The sequence below is a fragment of the Vulpes vulpes genome, chromosome 9, assembly GCF_048418805.1.
Source record: "Vulpes vulpes isolate BD-2025 chromosome 9, VulVul3, whole genome shotgun sequence".
Taxonomy (NCBI): Eukaryota; Metazoa; Chordata; class Mammalia; order Carnivora; family Canidae; genus Vulpes; species Vulpes vulpes.
In genome coordinates, this window is record NC_132788.1 from 8,596,938 (window position 1) to 8,615,235 (window position 18,298).

At 50.3% G+C, this 18,298-nt stretch overlaps 1 protein-coding gene across 7 annotated transcripts in view; it reads right to left on the reverse strand.

Moving 5' to 3' along the window:
* The window catches only part of ARMC9 (armadillo repeat containing 9), a 150,329-nt gene extending 145,288 nt beyond the window's left edge, over window positions 1–5,041 (reverse strand). For 3 of the 7 annotated variants that reach the window (XM_026006266.2, XM_026006269.2, XM_026006271.2), the window contains exon 1: window positions 4,927–5,041. Coding sequence is in view for 2 of the 7 variants with exons in the window: in XM_072719180.1 (XP_072575281.1) it covers window positions 4,927–4,947 (21 nt within the window). In the remaining 5 variants the exon portion in view is untranslated. The remainder of the gene's footprint in view (window positions 1–4,926) is intronic. The other 4 variants (XM_072719182.1, XM_072719183.1, XM_072719180.1 and 1 more) reach the window with 2 other exon arrangements.
* Window positions 5,042–18,298: the final 13,257 nt, after the last annotated feature.

Below are 18,298 nucleotides of genomic sequence, written 5' to 3' on the forward strand. Positions count from 1 at the left end.
CCTGTCCTCTCTCTCTCGAGGACTTTGCACTTACTACAGACACCCTCCTGACACCCTCATCTCATTCAGGTCACTTAAATGTCACCTCCTCAGAGAGACTTGCCCTGACTACCCTTTGTAAGGGGTCAGCCCCATCACCTCCTAGTCTTTTGTCCAGCATTATTTTTCTCAACAGCACTAACCACTACCTGCCTGAACATCCCTACATTAAGTAGTGCTCCCTGTAGATTTAGGAGGAACCTCCATTTCCCTGGCATGGCCAGTGCCTGGCATGCTATAGTTGCTCAAAAATACTTACTGGAAAAAAAAAAAAAAACTTACTGTTGGAAGTAACATCAGATACAGGGAAAATAAAGCAAGGAAGGGGACAGTTTGGAGAAGAATGGCATAGGGCCACTTTAGATGACATGGGTGAAGGCCTCCTTGAGACCACATGGGCAGAGACACGAGGACCTGAGCACTTCTGGGTCTGGGGGAGAGGGAGCTGCAAGTACTCAGGCGGTGGAGTGCTGAGGGACAGAGGTGTGGTGAGGGAAGCCAGGCATGGAGGCCATGAGGGCCCAGAGCAGGTCAGACAGGCCTTTTGTGAGCTAGCAGCTTCAGTGTGACAGGAAGCCTGGAGAGGGGACTAGGAGGGGCCTGCCACCATCGGATCTACAGTTCTTAACAGCAGGGTCCGCTTCATGGGGGAGCCTGAGGGGACACGGTGGTAGGGAGGCCACTGCAAAGCCCAAGCTGGTGATGAGGGAAGTTCGGACGAGCAACAGGAACTCTGTGAAGGGTTAGGGTTCCAAATGCAAAAGGGAGGTGGTGTGACCCACTGATGGACCAGAGGTGGATTATGTGAGGGGGAAAAGTGAAGGGCGATGCTAGGGCTGAGACAGGTGCCGTTTGCTGAAGTGGGAAAAATGTGGTGGTGGGGGGGGGGATGCATCTGAGAGGCCAGCGCAAGAGTGCTGGGCCAGTCACAAGTGTCCCAGGCCCATGAGGCATCTGAGCTAGGTACTGAGAAGGTCGGGGCATGTGAGTCCAGAGTAAAGGGAAAGGCAGGAGCTGGAGGCAAGCATTTGGGAACTGTCAGCATAAAGATGGCATTTCAGGAGACAAGGATCCCAAACAGGACTCCTAAGGAGAAGGCCTAGGCCTGAGCATTGGACCATTCAGGGACCAAAGAGAAGCAGCCAGCAAGAGACGAAGCAAGAGCAGTGACCTGTTGGTGGGACACAACTAGGAGACTGTAGCACCTGGAAGCCAAGGAAGGTGGTCCCCACATCAACTGCGACTACTTGTGGTCAAGTAACACGAAGGCAGAAGACTGAAGTCCGGATTTGGCAACACAGAAGTACGAGCAGTGATGAGAGGTGCCTGCCTCGAAAGGACTAAAGAGAGCAAGAGAAGTAACAAAGGACAGACAGGGAGATCTGTCACAAAAAGGAGAGGAAAGGAGGGGGAGTGGTGGCTGGAAAGAGATGGGAGGTTTTTTAAGGTGGAGGATGTTACAGCAGCAGGTTTGTAAAGTGATGGGAATGACCCAGTTAGAGAAGGAAAAATTGTGGCAGAGAGGGGAGATGGGTAAGGAAGCTAGGTCCTTGCCGCATCCAGTGTCCCACTGGAGGGCCGGGCCCTAGATAGGGCAGGGATGGTCCACCCCCCAAATACAGAGGGAGGGCAGAGGACATGGGTACTGACCAAAGAAACAGACAAACTCAGAGATGAGGAAAACAAGAAACAATGTCATGAGCTGACAGTCAGAAGCATGTGACAGCCGAAAAAGAAGAGAAGGCGGGAACCAAAGTGCCTACGGACACGTGGCAGGATTTCTGGTATTGAGAGTCTGCTTAAGACTCATGGACTAAAATCCAAAACGGAACCAGTCTGCATGATTTTGTAGACTCTCTCCAGCCACTCTCAGCTGTCTGAGTTAGGCTAGCCAGGGTGAGGTTTTTCCAGAAGACAGGGGAAAGAGAAGACAAGTGCAACAGTTATAGAGCAGCAAAGGGAGAGGAGGGGAAGCACAGGGGGGTTGTTGGGCAGTGAAAAAGCAACAGGGTCAAACTCCTGCCTAAGAGGGCACTGGGCCTAAGATCTGCTTCAGAGGCACATCCACGGGCGCTTGAAAGATAAAAAGCATGATCAGAGTAGAATGGGTGCTTGATTTAGGGGGTGATCCAGTAATAAAACATTCATGATCGTGGGAGTGAGTAAAGAGAATGGGACAAAAAAGATGCCTAATAGATGAAGAAACTGGAGCGAGCAGCCAGGATGGTGAAATCCCTAAAAATGAAGTAGAGGAGGTGGAGAGGTAGACAGCAAGCCAGGCAGCCAGGCGCTACAGCCTTCGCGGGGTGACAACTGCACTCCCAGGAGGTGTCGGCCTCAAGGTGGGGCAGCAAGTGGTCAAGACTGGGGTATGCACTTCAGTGGAGCTGGGAGTTTTGAAGAAGGAAGGCAGTGATCTGCAAGTAGCAGGGAGGACACCTACCCTTCTGGCACCTGCAGACCTGCCAGATACAGAAGGAGAAAGGCCGCCTGCTGTTAAGGACCACCATCTCTGCAGCCCTTCTCTGGATCCACACCACCCCTGCCCCTCTCACTGCTGCCCTTACCCCTTCCCCACATGAGGCCCACCAGTGGTAAACCCCCAGCATTCCTCTCTACAGCATGCTCTTTCACAAATCCCAAAACTTCTGTTTGATGTACTCGCCCCACCACAAACTTCACTCATTGTGCTAACTTAACCCAGAACTGACCTCCTTCAGGTCTTCCACGAACCCCTTCCCTTCCTTCCCTATCAAGGCAATTCTCCTCCTCTTCTCTGAACTCTAAATTTACTTCTACTGCTACACTTATTACGCTGTTTACAAATGCAGGGAGGTAGATTTAAATTTGATCCCTCCAGGGGTACCTGAGTGGTTCAGTTGATTAAGCCGACGTGATTTTGGCTCAGGTCATGATATGAGGGTTGTGAAACTGAGCCCTTCCTCGGGCTCCACACTGGTTGTGGCATGTGCTTAAGATTCGACTCTCCCTCTCCCTCTTCCCCTCCCCAAGCACCCCCCTACTCATGCACTCTCTCTAAAATAAATACAATTAAATAAATAAGTAAGTTTATTTAACTAACCACCTGGAAGGCATGATAGACACCCAAGATATTTACAAATAGATCAAGTCCAAGCAGAAAGAACAGCATTTCTGAAGACCCTAGAACAAGAAAACTTTGTTGTTTTTTGAGAACTCAAGCTCCTTCCTACCTCAGGGCCTTTGCACATACTCTTCTCTCTGCTTGCACCATTTTCCTCCTCTTTTTTTCACGTGGCTAACCCTGGTGCTTAATAAACATCACTTCCTCGGAGAAGTTCTTCAAGACCTTCATTTGAATAAGAGTCTGCCCTTATCAGTGAATGTGAGCCACTGTTGGGTATTCCATTACTCTGACATTCTCAGAAATCAGAATTCTCTCTAAACCTTTATATCATAAAAGTTCATTTATTAAGATTTTTTAAAGATTTTATTTATTTATTCATGAGAGACGGGGGCGGGGGGGGGGGGGCAGAGACACAGGCAGAGGGAGAAGCGGGCTCCACGCAGGGAGCCCAACGGGAGACTCGATCCTGGGTCTCCAGGGTCACACCCTGGGCTGAAGGCGGCGCTAAACCACTGAGCCACTCGGGCTGCCCCGTTTATTAAGAATTTATTGTATGCCAGGCAACGTGCAAAATGCTTCACATATAATTTTCACAATAAACTTGAGAGGTGAATATGATTTATATTCTTTTATAGATGAGGTAACTTAGGCTCAAGAAGACCTTGGTGCTCCCAATAATCCAGCCAGTAAGGGGCAAAGCCGGAATTTAAACCCAGACCGCTATTAACCACTACAGACCAGGGATCCCTGGGTGGCGCAGCGGTTTGGCGCCTGCCTTTGGCCCAGGGCGCGATCCTGGAGACCGAGGATCGAATCCCATGTCGGGCTCCCGGTGCATGGAGCCTGCTTCTCCCTCTGCCTTTATCTCTGCCTTGTCTCTGCCTCTCTCTCTATATATATGACTATCATAAATAAATAATTAAAAAATTTTAAAAAAAATTATAACCACTACACACCATTACTCCAAATGCGGGCACCACCTCAATCGGAATCACCCGGGATGCTTGTGCAAATGAAATTCCTAGAACCACCGTGATCTTACTCAACGCCAGGGTGGCATGATGCCCAGAAACTGTTTTAAACAAGCTGCTCGGCTGATTTTTTTTTTTTTAAGATAATACTTCTTTATTCATGAGAGAGGCAGAGACACAGGTAGAGGGAGAAGCAGGCTCCATGCGGGGAGCCCGACGTGGGACTCGATCCCAGGACTCCGGGGGTCACGACCTGGGCCAAAGGCAGATGCTCAAGCACTGAGCCACCCAGGTGCCCCCCCGGGGATGATTTCTATGCACACTCAAGTTTGCGAAGCACTGCTCTACTACTTGATGCAGGAACTAGAGAAAACTTCAGCCACTCTTAGGGGGTTGCAGTGTGGCGGCTTCGTTTCTACATGAGGGGCTCTAGGACCGACGAGCTGGCGGGGAAGGGGAAGGCTATGGGATTTGCCTGGAGGACGAGCATGCACGCTGGCATCCTACTTTTGCTCAGGTGGGATGAAGTCTGGGGAGGCGGCGCTGATGCGGGTAACCCCGCGGGGAGACGCGGCCCCTCACGTTGGCCCACTGAGGCACAGATCAGGGTCCGCTTGCGGGAAGCCGCGGGCCGCTCTTCCGTCGGTCCAGGAGGCGGCCTCGGGCCCAGGGCGGCGGACCAGACACGGGGGTGTCGGGGGGCGGCTGCCAAGCTGGCTTTCCTGCGGCCCTCGGGCCCCCCACACTGCTGCTTCCCGCCCGGAGCTGCGGATTCTGGGGCCACCCGACCGCTTCTGCCGCCGCGCTTACCTGCTGCACCGCCGCGGGCATCCGCGCCGAACCCGCTCGGCCGCCACCTCTCGGGCCGTCGCCCCGGCAACCGCCGCCGCCGGCTCAGCGTCACGTGGGGGCGGCGCAGCCAATCGCGGGACGCGCCGGCGCGGAGCATGCTGGGAGGAAAGGCGGGCGCTCCGGGCGCTGGGGCCGCGGCGCTTCCTGCGCGCGGAAGTGAAGCTGCGGTTTGCGGTTCGGTGGCGGCTGCGGGCGGCGTCCTGGGCGGGGGAGGCGACCCTGGCTTCCTCGCCGCGACTTCCCACTCGTTCATTCCCCGAACGACGCGCCTGGCGCCGTGCCCGGCTCTGGGGATGAGCCGAGGGCGGCAAAAGACCAGCGTACAGGCTGGTGGTCGTGGAAACACGCCTAGCGGTTGTTATTCTCGATTGATTGATTGATTGATTGATTGATTGATTTATTTATTTATTTTAATTTTTTTGTTATTCTCATTTCACAGGAGCGACCCAGAGCTACTTTAGGACGAGCGATGTCGCCCAGAATCTGCCCGAAGGCCTCAGACGTCCACCCTGGTGCAGCTCGGCAGTTTCCTGGAATTTTACAGAAATTTCGTTCTCCGAAACACCCGAGATTTTGGTTTTCAAAAATAATTCAGGAATGCAGATCCTCCCTCTCCTTGCACGCGGTGCTTGGGAGCTCAAGTCAAACTCAAAGAGCACTTGCCCGTCCTCCCCCCAACTCAGCGGGAGGTCGGGGAGGTGGTTAGAGACCACACCTTACCTCGAGGCGGTACCTTAGAGACCGAGGCTCTTGAGTGGCAACCTCTGTGTTTCCACTTCGTGCTTCCAAAAAGATGACCCGAGGCCAGAGTCAGGGAAGAGGGCATGGAGAAAGTAGGTGAGCTTTACCCTGAAGAAGCCCTAAGATGGTCTGTGGCCACCATCTCCGTAGCTCCTAGCCCTGCCAGTACTCTTCTGGAACTTGAGATTGTCTTCAAAAAAAAAAAAAAAAAAAAGCTGCCATTGAGCAGGAAGAGAAATCCTGTCTTTGTGATATATATTGAAAATGAATCTCCGTGATTCCAATAATAAGTTAACATTTGTGACCTCACTGTGTGCCAAAAGTTGCCAGACAAAATATAGAACGTTTAAATTTGTGTGTTTTTTACTTTTTAAAGATTTTATTTATTCATGAGAGGCACAGAGAGAGAGACAGGCAGAGGCATAGGCAGAGGGAGAAGCAGGCTCCATGCAGGGAGCCCCATGTGGGACTCGATTCCAGAACTCTGAGATCATGCCCTGAGCTGAAAGCAGATGCTCAACCGCTGAGCCACCCAGGCGTCCCTAGAATATTTAAATTTGAATTTCACATAAGTTTTTAATATAAGGACATTCCAAATATTACCTTATTGTATGGCAAATACAGAACATTATATTGTCCTGTATTTTTATTTGCTGAATATGACAACCCTGTATGTGCCTAGCACTGTGCTAAGTGATTACATAGATTATTTAACTCACATCACATCTATGAGATGGGTATTTTCAGCATTTTATAGATTAACAATGTTGTGCTTTACCTGAGGTAATGTACACGTTGATGTCTGATCTGGGATGCTCTCCCTATTGCTATAACCTGAATGAAATCAATCTCCTTACCTGTCCAGGTTTTGTCTTTGACAAGGTAAATAATATGAAGTACAGCAAGGTTAAGAACTCAGAGTTCACACAGCTGGGGAGTGGTCATGGCACCAGATTTGAATCTAGGCCCTTGTGCCTTTGGGCTCTGGGCTCTTAGCTATGATAAAAACCACAACTGGGGCACCTGGGTGGCTCAGTCGTTTAAGCATCAGACTCTTGGTTTTAGCTTAGGTCATGCATGATCTCAAGGTGGTGATATTAAGTCCCACATTGGGCTCCACACTCAGCACAGTGCTTGAGATTCTCCCTCTTCCCCCTTCCTCTGCCCCTCCCAGTTGTTCCGTCTCTCTAAAAAAAAAAAAAAAAAAAAAAACCGTTCCTGCTCTGCTTTGCCTTCTGAGGGCATTTGCCTGACTGCCAGGATTATGGTCATTGTGCTGGTGATTATCTTTGCCCATCACCTCTCTGCCTCCTGGTGATAAACCTGACCACAGGGCTAGGCACCCAGCCCAGAATGGACTAATCTTACCCTATCTCTCTCACCACAGTGATTGGCCCAGGATGGGCATGTGATTCAGGCTGAGCCAGTGAGTCTTATGGGATTGTTCTGTTGAAGTATGTTCAGATTATTGTAAAATGAAACTCCAGGGCAGCCTTGTAACCATGTCCTTTATCACCTAAAAAAAGCCTAAGAAAATGAAGCGGTCACTCAGAGAGATGCAAAGAGAGCCTGTTAGGGGTATCAAATCCTTGGGCCCAGATTCTGAGTTCCATGGAGCTGCTCTCATTTCTGCAGCAGCTCTGTCCTTTGTGTAAACCATACCTCCCTCCAATCAACCATCTTTTTTTATCTAAGTTGATTCACATTGGGATTCTGTCACTTGCACCCCAGAGAATTATTGCAGACATAATTTCAATATATGTCATATCAACTAAAAGTAGCTTCAACAATGGAGTTTAGGGCAGCCCGGGTGGCTCAGCGGTTGAGGGCCTGCCTTCAGCACAGGGCATGATCCTGGAGTCCTGGGATCAAGTCCCACATCGGGCTCCCTGCATGGAGCCTGCTTCTCTCTCTGCCTGTGTCTGTGCCTCTCTGTGTGTGTCTCATGAATAAATAAACAAAACCTTTTTTAAAAATGGAGTTTATTATTAATTTAAAATGTTACGTTAATTTTATAATCCAGAGGTAGCTTCTTACCAGTACTTTAAGTTGTCAAACACTTAGGTTGGTTTCTGACATGTAACATCTTTGTGATTGTGGCTGATGCTGGGACAAGTAGATATTTCTAGATAAAGTTAGTAAATAAACTGCCATCATTTAGTTATAGTGTAAACATTCCTTCAAATCCTTGAACATTTGTGGGATACAAGCATTAAACTGGAAAAAAAATCTCTATATCAGATTCAGTATATTTAACCCATTTGATATGTCATGATAGGTACAAAGATTACTTTTGTCACAAACGCAAACTGCTTCTATCTGAAGCTTCATCTTGGCCCTACCTAGCTGACTCTGCTCTGTAGATTCATAAGTTCAGAGCAGCACACTGAACCAGCTGCCTCACCTTCCCATCTCTTAGGCTTACCAAAGCACCCCTTTGGTTTTTGCTTGGCAAGTCCAGTTTTCCCAGAGACAAGATGGACCCAAAATGACTTTCTAAAACGTTTAAGCATGAAAATTTCAAACACAAATCTCCATAAACCCATCACTCAGATTTTAGGATTATGAAAATCTTGCTGCTGGGGAAAACTCAACCTCAAATTCAATTTTTGGAATATGCACAATACTTCAGAGGATCTAACCAGGCTTTCCCTGGAAATAAAAGGGACTGGCTGAGTTCCAGGTTCAAGGGACAAATCTGAATCTTATGAAGCCAACAGCCCTCTCTGGGCCTCAGTCCTTGAGCACCTTGGTGGTGGGAGGCCATGCATCTCTGTGGCATGCTATGTAGTTCTCTCTCTCTCTCTCTCTCTCTCTCTCTTTTTCAGTTTCAAACATTTTATTTTTTATTGATTTATAATTGATATACAAGATAGTGATTTGGTATTTTTATACATTACAAAATGCTCACCACAGTAAGTCTAGTTACTCATACAAAGTTATTACATTATACTTTTTTTTTAATTTTAGGTACGATTGAGTCCCACATCAGGGTCCCCTTAGGGAGCTTGCTTCTCCCTCTGCCTGTGTCTCTGCCTTTCTCTCTGTCTCTCATGAGCAAATAAATAAAATCTAAAAACTAAATAAATAAATAATTTTAAGTAATCTCTACACCCAATGTGTTCAAACTCATGACCCTGAGATCAAGAGTCACATGCCCTACTGACTGAGCCAGCCAGCAGCCCCAAAGTTACTACACTATTATTGACTATATTCTTTGTGCTATACAATATATCCCTCTTACTTACTTCATAACTGGAATTTTGTACCTCTTAATGCTTCACCTGTTTGGCCCATCTCCCCACCTGCCTCCCCTCTGGCCACCACCAGTTTGTTCTCTGTATCTATGAGTCTGTTTCTGTTTTGTTTTGTTTCTTCATTTATTTTGTTTTTTAGACTCCACATATGAGTGAAATCATAAATCATGAATATTTGTCTTTGAGTTATTTATTTTGCATAATACCCTCCAGGTCCATCAATGTTGTCACAAATAGCAAGATTTCATTCTTTTTATGGCTGAGTAATGTTCCATTATATATATATATATATATATAAACTTCCTTATATATAAGTTATATATAACTTCCTTATCACTTCCTTATCCTTTCATCTGTCAATGAAAACTTAGTTTGCTTCTATAAAAAATGCTGCAATAAACATAGGGGTACATATGTCTTTTTAAATTAGTGTTTGCATTTTCTTCAGATAAATACACAAAAGTAGACTTGCTGGGTCATATGACAGTTCTTTTTTCAACTTTGGAGGGAACCTCCAACATAGAGTTTTCCGCAGTGGCTGCACTAACTTACATTCCCACCAATGATGCACCTGGGTTCCCTTTTCTCCCTGCCAATACTTGATATTTCTTGTGTTTTTTTTTATAATAACCATTTTGACATATGAGGCAGTATCTCATCTCATCATAACTTTGATTTGCATTTCCCTGATGATGAGTGATGTTGAACATCTTTTCCTGTGCCTATTAACCACCTGTATGTCTTCTTTGGAAAAATCCTATTCAGGTCCTCTGCCCATTTTTTAAAAATATTTTTAAAATTTATTTATTTGAAAGAGAGAGAGAGCATGAGTGGGGACGGGAGGTGGAGGCAGAGGGAGACAGAGAGAGAGAGAGAACCTCAAGCAGATTCTGCTGAGAGTGGAGCCTGACATGGGCCTGATCTCACCACTCTGAGATCATGACCTGAGCTGAAATCAAGAGTCATATACTTAACCGACTGAGTCACCCACGGACCTCTCTGCCTATTTTTTAATAGGGTTGTTTGCCTTTTTGTTATTGATTTGTAAAAGTTCTTTATATATTTTGGATATCCACCCCTTGTCAAGTTTGTAAGTATCTTCTCCCATTCCATAGGTTGCCATTTTGTCTTGTTAATGGTTTCCTTTGCTGTGCAGAAGCTTTTTAGTTTTACACAGTACCATCTGTTTATTCTTGCTTTTGTTGCCCTTGCCTGGAGAAACAGATCCAAAAGGGAAACAGCTCTCAAATGAAGTCATCCTTGCCGCCGTAGCAGGCAACTGTCTGGCCACTATCTCTACTGAAGGACAAAGAGCTGAGACCACACAGAAAGAACACTGTAAAAATCCCGCAGAAGAATGAGTTGGATGAGAGGGTAAAGCCCTTAAGGCCGACCCACTCAGACAAAGCTGGCAGCCAGCTGGACTGAGCTTATCGCTAGAGCTCCTACAGGAGTTCAGACCAAGAGCATGTCTCTGAGGAAGCACAGGGCCTGGATCTAATCAGCAGGTAGGAGGAGGAACATACTGGAATACTAGGCACAAATCAAAAGAAGGACTGCTGCAAGATGCTGCCTAGACAAAAAAAAAAAAAAAAAAAAAAAAGTCCTACCAGGAAAGGTGGGTTCTGGTCACTGTCCAAATCTCATGTTGTGTGAGGGATTCAGATCCATCTGTTTTCCCAATTCAGAGTCCATGCAGAGGTAGAAGCACTGGCTTTTGGTCTCCCAGGGGCTGCTTGATTTCATGAAAAGAGAGCATACCTGGGTGGGAAGACACATTCCCCAGGGGAACTATCATTGAGCAGGAAAGCAGGGGAGGCCTGAAAATGGGGGAGGCCAGAGTCTCAGAGTCCATCTTGGCCTCAAGTGCCATCCTTCTTTACCTTATCCTGGAGATGTGAGTCACATCACAGCCCCCAATTGTTCTGTGGCCTGGATGAAGTTGCCAAAAAAGACCCAGGCCTTAAAATGGACTTCCAGAAGAGCACATTTGGAACTAAAAATCTTTTTTTTTTTTTTTTTTAATTAGGTTCTGTACCCAACATGAGGCTTGAATTCACAACCCCAAGATCAAAATTCATGTACTCTACCAACTGAGCCAGCCAGGTGCTTCATGGACCTGAGATCTTTCCAAACCAAGTATACTTCTGCAAGAGACTGGTGGGACTCTCCACTGGTCATGTTCATAGATACAGAGATATACAGACACTTAAGGTTTTTAGTGAGGAATATAACCAGCTTCTAAGCAAGCTTAAAAATGCACATTGAGGGGATCCCTGGGTGGCTCAGTGGCTTAGTGCCTGCCTTCGGCCCAGGGTGTGATCCTGGAGTCCCGGATCGAGTCCCACGTCAGGCTCCCGGCATGGGGCCTGCTTCTCCCTCTGCCTGTGTCTCTGCCTCTCTCTCTCTCTCTCTCTCTCTGTATATCTCATGAATAAATAAATAAAATCTTTAAAAAAAAATAAAAATATAATTGAGGGATGCCTGGGTGGCTTAGTGGTTAAGCACCTGCCTTGAGCTCAGGGTGTGATCCTGGAGTCCCAGGATCGAGTCCCGCATCAGGCTCCCTGCATGGAGCCTGCTTCTCCCTCTGCCTGTGTCTCTGCCTCTCTCTCTCTCTCTCAATCTGTATATCTCATGAATAAATAAAATTAAAAAAAAAAAGAAATGCACATTCTCAGAACCCCCCCCCCCCCACTTGCTGAATGAGCTGCGGGTAGGGGGCGGCGCGAGGTCCTGCCCTGCGGAACTGGGCGAGGGGCGCCCCGGGGTGGCCAGCAGGGGGCGCAGGGGGCGGGGCGGAGCGAAGAGCGCCCGCGGGTGCGAGGCGGGGCATGCGGGGTGCAGCGGTCCCCTCCACCCCCGACCTGCGCCGGGCGGGGCGGAAAGCTGGCTCCCGCCGGGCCGCCGCCGCCCCGCCCGCGGGCGGTCACTTCCAGGCCCCCGGAGTCCGGCGGTGCCAGCGCCGCGGAGGTTCCCAGAAATCGCCCGCGCTCGGGGGGGGGGGGGGGGGGGGGCGCCCGCCCGCGCAGCCCGAGAAGGAGTGGGGCAAAGCTGGAACTGCCTCTGCACCGCGCCAGGCCGGCCTCGCTGCGAGCTGCCCGGCTCCCCTTGCAAACTTTTCCCTCCTGCCTCGGCTCCCTCCCTCCGTCCGAAGGCGGGCGGGACCCGCCTTCCAATCCGGTGCCGGGAACCTCTCAAAATAGCTTACCCAGGGGGCGCCGGGCCGCGGGGTCGGTGCAGCGTGCGCCTCTCTGGGTCCTGAGTTTGAGCCCCACGTAGGGTGGAGCAATTACTCAAAAAAAAAAAAAAAGTGAAATATTAAACAGTTTAAGGCAAAGGGACTTCGTTGGCTCACATCACAGGTCAAGGCAGAGGAGGAGCCGGCTTCAGGACTGCAGGACTGCAGGACTCCAGCGATGAAAACCTTCAGCTCCGCACTTGGGGCTCTTCTCCTCTGGGCTCTGCCTGTGGCTCTGAGTGGGAGCGACTGGAAGTCAGTTCCCTCAGTGGCCAGGCCTGGAATGGGTGGCCTGCAGAGAGCTAAGCCCCAGGGCAGGGTGCCCCCTGAGGGTCTGATTCCAGTCCTCCCAGGGTGGCTTCACGCTGCCCTGGGCTTTCTAAAATACCTCTGCGAGTATAGAGTAAAGGCTCCTTCTTTGCTGAGCATGTGCACGCTGGTTGCTTTACTAGCATGGAAGAGTCTGGGCTCACACAGGCTCGCTGGACAGTGAGTGGGGGCTCAATCCCAGGCCTCCGGGCCTGGCCATGAGAGAGAACTCTCCAGCAAGGAGGAGAGGTGGAGGGGCACAGATACGTGCCCCAGCTTCTGGCTCTGTGACCCTCCTCTTCCCTCATTCAGCAAGTCAGGGGAATGGCCTGGGTCTCTGACTCCCTGGGCCAGGTCCCAGGACGGCCTTCCAAGATCCTGGGGGAAGGTGTCAAAGTAGGCAGAGATGTGGAGTATGGTGTAGTGTGTACGTATCTTGTCTGGGCTCAGAAGTTTCTGGTAAATAGAGTTAAGTCACCCCTCCGCCTGAGTATTTGCAGCGCCTAGAGGCTGAAAAGCTGTCCAGGAAAAGTGACATGAACCTTGTCCATCCCCTGGGCTCAGGCAAATATGGCCCAAACAAGGAGTCAGGGCAGAGCTGGCAGTGGTAGCTCTAGGAAGCTGAGGCCAGGACACTGGGTGCACACAGTAGGGGCCTGGACAGCTGCTCTCTGGAGCTGCTCCCCTCCGTATCCCAGCAGCCGAGACTAACACGTCAAGATTGTGCTCTCCATTTTGCAGGTGACACTTGGCAACCTACAGAATACAGCAGGCCCCAGCTCCGAGAGGGGCTTTTAATGGCAGAGTCCAAGTCTTGGAGCCAGAGCTCTCCAGGACTGCTGAGTAGTCCTGGAGACTGGCTCAGGAGTCAACGAAACCACATGAAAAACACATGGAGAGTGAGAGGGGGACCTCCTGCTGCCAAGGGACCCTTCAATCCACCCCCTCTGGACACCAGGCCTATTGGCTAGTGGCCTGGAGGGGTAGATGTTCTGAATTTGGAGGTTTTCCACCTGGGCCATGTGTGGTGACATCCAACGAACCACAGCCAGGCTGGAAAGATGACACAGTCTCCTTTGTACGGAGACGAAGGAAATTTCTTTCTGTAGGTTTTCTGGTAGGCTGAGCACTGGACTGGTTTGGAAGAAATACTTGGATAAGTCCTTCAGCACACTGGTGGGGTGAGGAGCAGACAGGAGCCCCCGGTCTCAGTGTGCACCTTCCCAGGAATCTGGGGGCTGGCCCCAGGGCCTTTGCGTCTGAGTACCGAGGTGGGTGTGGGCTGTGCTGGTCAAGGGGGAGCTGCGGCTGACCTGAAGTGCCCTGGCAGAGAAGGGCATTTGGAGCCGGGGAGGAAGGGAGCCAGCGGGGCAGGGTGCTGCTCCGGGAAAGGACGGTGGTCTGGCTTCATCAACAGGGCATCTGGGGGCCAGAAACATGCACTGGAGGCAAAGGGAGGCAGATTGTTTGTCGTGGAATGAGCAGTGTTGTGCCCGATTACCCTTCTCGTCTTTTCCCACAGCAATAAAAGCATTTTTAGCTGGCCGCACGCTCCTCGGTATTTCAGCTACAGCCCAAGAGGATGAGGGCAGAAACGATGGCCTGACATCTGGGATGTGTCAGTCAGGGGAAAGTTGTGTCTTTGTTTTCTTCTTCCTTCCTCCTTCTTTGTGGCGGGAATGCAGATGGATCGTCTGAAGCGCAGGCACCACGTGAGACCCAGAGGTGACCTTGGGAAAGGAGTCCAGCCGTCGAAGCCGTAGTAGTTTGGTGGAGCCACCATAACACATTAGCACGCACTGGACAGCTTAACACAACAGAAACGTATTCTCTCTCTCAGAAGCGCATTCTCTCAGGAAGTTCCGGAAGCCAGAAGTCTGACTGGTTCCTTCTGGAACCTTCCTCCTAGCTTCTGGTGGTTGCCGGCCATCCCTGGTGCACCTCAGCTTGTAGAAGCTTCCCTCACTCCACCTCTGCCTCCGTCATCACATGTCTTCCTCTGTGGCTGTGTCTCTGTGTGCCCTCTCCTCCTCTTATAGGGACACCGCTGGGTTTGAGGCCTCCCAATACTCCACTTTGATCTTGTCTTAACTAGTTACAACTGCAAGGATCCTATTTCCAACTAAGGTTACATTCTGAGGTTCTGGGTGGGCGTGAATGTTGTGGGGACACCCTTCAGCCCAATACAGGGCGCAACAAGATAGAAGGAGCTCGGGGCCCTGATGCCGCGGTGTCCCAGGCCGGCCCTGCACTAACTAGCTACAGACATGGTGAACTGAGGGAAAGAGCCTTCTCCTTATTGAAGCCACTGTCACTTTGATCATTCAGAGATCTGTGGTCAAATCTAATTCATGCTAATTCAAATCTAATTCCCTCTAATTCTGAGGGAGCCCCTCAGAACCCCTTGTGCCATCTACACATCTCTCTGAGGGGGGATCCATGGGTGGGGGACTTGAAGGGACGTTGAGTTCTCCTTACAATCAGGGACAAGGTGAAAAACTGAGAGAGCCTGGTTGCTGGAGCCTGAGGAGGAGGAGCGCTGACACTTGCCGGGATGACATATGTGCTGAGCAGCACTTCCTACGCTGAGCGCTCTGGTGTGAGAGGACTAGCGGAGGAGTCAAGCATCCAGGGGGCGAGTGCCAGGGGTGGCATCTGGGGAGGGGTTGTCCTGGGAGCTGGGAGCATCAAGAGGCTGGTGCTGCTCAGGGACCTGGCTGCCCTGGAGATGGTGGGGCTCTGGGGTCTCTTAGCTCTGTCTCTGCTGCCCACTCCAGTCCACATGGCCCCACAATGTTCTTTGACCTTCTCCATGCATGACTCTGGGGGAGACATAGGTTCAAGGTCTCTGTCCTCATCCCAGGCTCTCAGGGAGCCCAGTGGGCAGCAGTGTGTGCCCTGCCTGTCTAGTCACACAGACCAGCTCACCTAGAGGTGAGTGGGCCCACACAGCCTGTCCACTGCACTCTACCTACAGCAGGTGCTAGAGCGTTGTCCGGGGGCAGCTCTGCATCTGAGCTGTAAGGATGGAATTGGAAGTCTGACCTTGCCTGTCCTGTCAGTCTTGACCAAGGTCAAGGCATATCTAGAGGTGGTCCAGCAAAGACTCCTAGATCCCTAGTTCTCTGGTAGCTGCAAGAGCAGCATCTTCAGAGGTGCTTAGCAGGGGGTGGAGAGTGAGCAGGGCCCAACTGACTTCTGGAAGTGAGGCTCACTTTGACATGATCTGGACCTGGGCTTCCACACGTGGTCGGACTGGGTAAGGAGGTGCAGGATGACCTGTGACGAATCACCACCCTGTCCTGTGCCTCTATTTCCCCTTTAGCCTGCCCATGAAGACCCCTCCTTGGAGGAACTACCAAAAGGCTGGGAAATAAGCATTTTTGGTTCTGAGAACAGCTGGAGAAAAAGGTGCAGGGGCAGCTCCTTCTCAGCCTTCTCCCTGTAGCTAGCTCAGAAGTGCCCCAATAGAATGCTGGGGCCTGGGGAGTGGCCTCCCTCTGGGAAGGTAGGGGTGCTGGGTAACCCACCACTGAATCCAGGGGTGCTCCTGGATGATGGTGCACTATGGCAGCCCTGCTCTGCAGCGTGCCTTTGTCTGGACCCCAAAACCCCTCGAGTCTAAGCTGTTCAGGTCTTTGGAAGGCCAGGTCTCAGGCCAGGCCAGCTGCGGCCACACAACTTCCTAAGCAGGACTTCTGCATGTCCACCATGGCGCCAAACCCAAAACACAGGTCTTGGGAAGGAGCCAAGACAGGGATAGACTTCCCTCCTTGCCCCAACCCCCCACCCCATTCCACCATCTTGGCCCCAAGAGCCCTTAGGGCTCTGGTCTGTCCTAACTCATATTTCCTAGAACCATCTGTGTCCTGGAAATGTGTGTGCATCTGTCTGGAGGTAAGTAACAGGGGCTGTAGACACGCAGTGTTCTTTATTTGCACTTGAAGTCTGGTTTGTTCTGGATCCTCTAATTAGAGGCTCCCAGAGCCAGGGGCACAGTGGAGCCCAAGCTCTGGGAGGGGCCTTCTCTTGGGAGGCTGCATGGCCCCTCAACCTCCATAGCCCCCACTCCCTCCTTCTGGGAAGCTGTGAGAGCTGCAGGCGCCAGCCAGAAGGGCCCATTCATTTTCTCTGCCTGCTCAGCCCTCACATGTCCTTATAGGGTAGAGGCTGCAGCCAATGCAGCCAGCGGCGGAGGCCAGGCTGCTGGGAGTAACAGACAGGGAGGCCTCAGAGGGGTTCCCTGCTGAGGGTGCCCAGCTGCCCTGGGTGATGAGTCTCCATCTTCCCAGACTCCCTCTTTAATCACATGTTTTGTAATACCTTCTTTCCTTTTTTATTTTTTTTAAATTTTTATTTCTCTACGATAGTCACACACACAGAGAGAGAGAGAGGCAGAGACACAGGCAGAGGGAGAAGCAGGCTCCATGCACCGGGAGCCCGACGTGGGATTCAATCCCGGGTCTCCAGGATCGCGCCCTGGGCCAAAGGCAGGCGCCAAACTGCTGCACCACCCAGGGATTCCCCCCCCCCCGCTTTTTTTAATACTTTCTTTTCTATCCTAAAATGAAATTTCCAGATAATATAACCTACTTACCCACATGATTTTAAAATAATTGTTATAATGCCCTTACTGTAATAAAAAGAAGAGATCAAAGGGAAGAAATTCATAAAAAATCTATTTCCATATGTAAGCACTTGGGTTGGCTACACCGGGAGACATTAAAAGTTGGATGGGTGTGGCCTTAAGGCAGCCACTGTGACTGGCCCAGGTGTGCCACGCTAGCAGCTTAGTATTGCTGGTGGTGGTGGGGCCATCTTTGATGTGAGTTTTCAAAATGATGAGAAGTTTTTGGTCAAGTTCTGAACTGGACCAAGACCAGTCTTATCCCAGACACACACTGCAGGACATCCAGTGTGGCATGGTCCCACCAGGAATGCCTCTTGGGTTCCCCAACCATTATGGAAACCCCAGATGCCCCCAGCAATGTGTGAAATGCCTCCTTCCTTGGGGCAATTGTGCCCCTACTCTGAAAACCATGGCTCTAGGCCATGGAAGTAGACAGCATATGAATGTGAATTGACCAAGTCCAGTCCCAGGAGCTAAAACCTGCTGTGACAAGAACATATCTCCTCTTGAAGTACTCTTTTGGTGTCATATGCCCCAAATTCAACTCCAAGTGGCTTGCTTTTTGCTTACACACAAGAAGAAAACTTGTTGCTCATGGAACTTCAAAGTCTGGAGCCGCTTCTTAGCTTGGCTTTCTCTGGGTTTACATCATCTTCAGGTCACATGAGGAGTGGAAGCGAGAGCAGTTCCCAGTAGCTGGAGCAAATGTCCCAGAACTGGGTCTTATTGGCTGCGATTGGCCGGACGTGAGTCATGGCTTTTTCCCTGACCCAGTCACCATGGCCATGGGTGGAGGGTGCTGCCTGGTGTCTGGGCTGAGCCCTAGCCTCAAGGAGAAATGAAGACAAAGGCACCAGTTACCAGAAGGAATGCAAGTGGTGGCTGGGCTGCAAAGTTTATAGAACTTCTCTAGAGATGGGTGATAAATGAGTGAATGGGCTTCTCCGATCTTCTCTCATGTGGTGTAGAAGTATGAGCTAAATCTGGTTATTTACAGATTTAATTTCCACAGTTTGGTTTGGTCACACTGGCCTCCTCTCAAATGCAGTGCTTCTCTGTATTCCTTATTAGTATCAGCTCCACCACTAGAGCATGACAATTTTGAAGCAGAGGCTTGAGAATATGAAGGGACCAAGCACAAAGTACATGCTC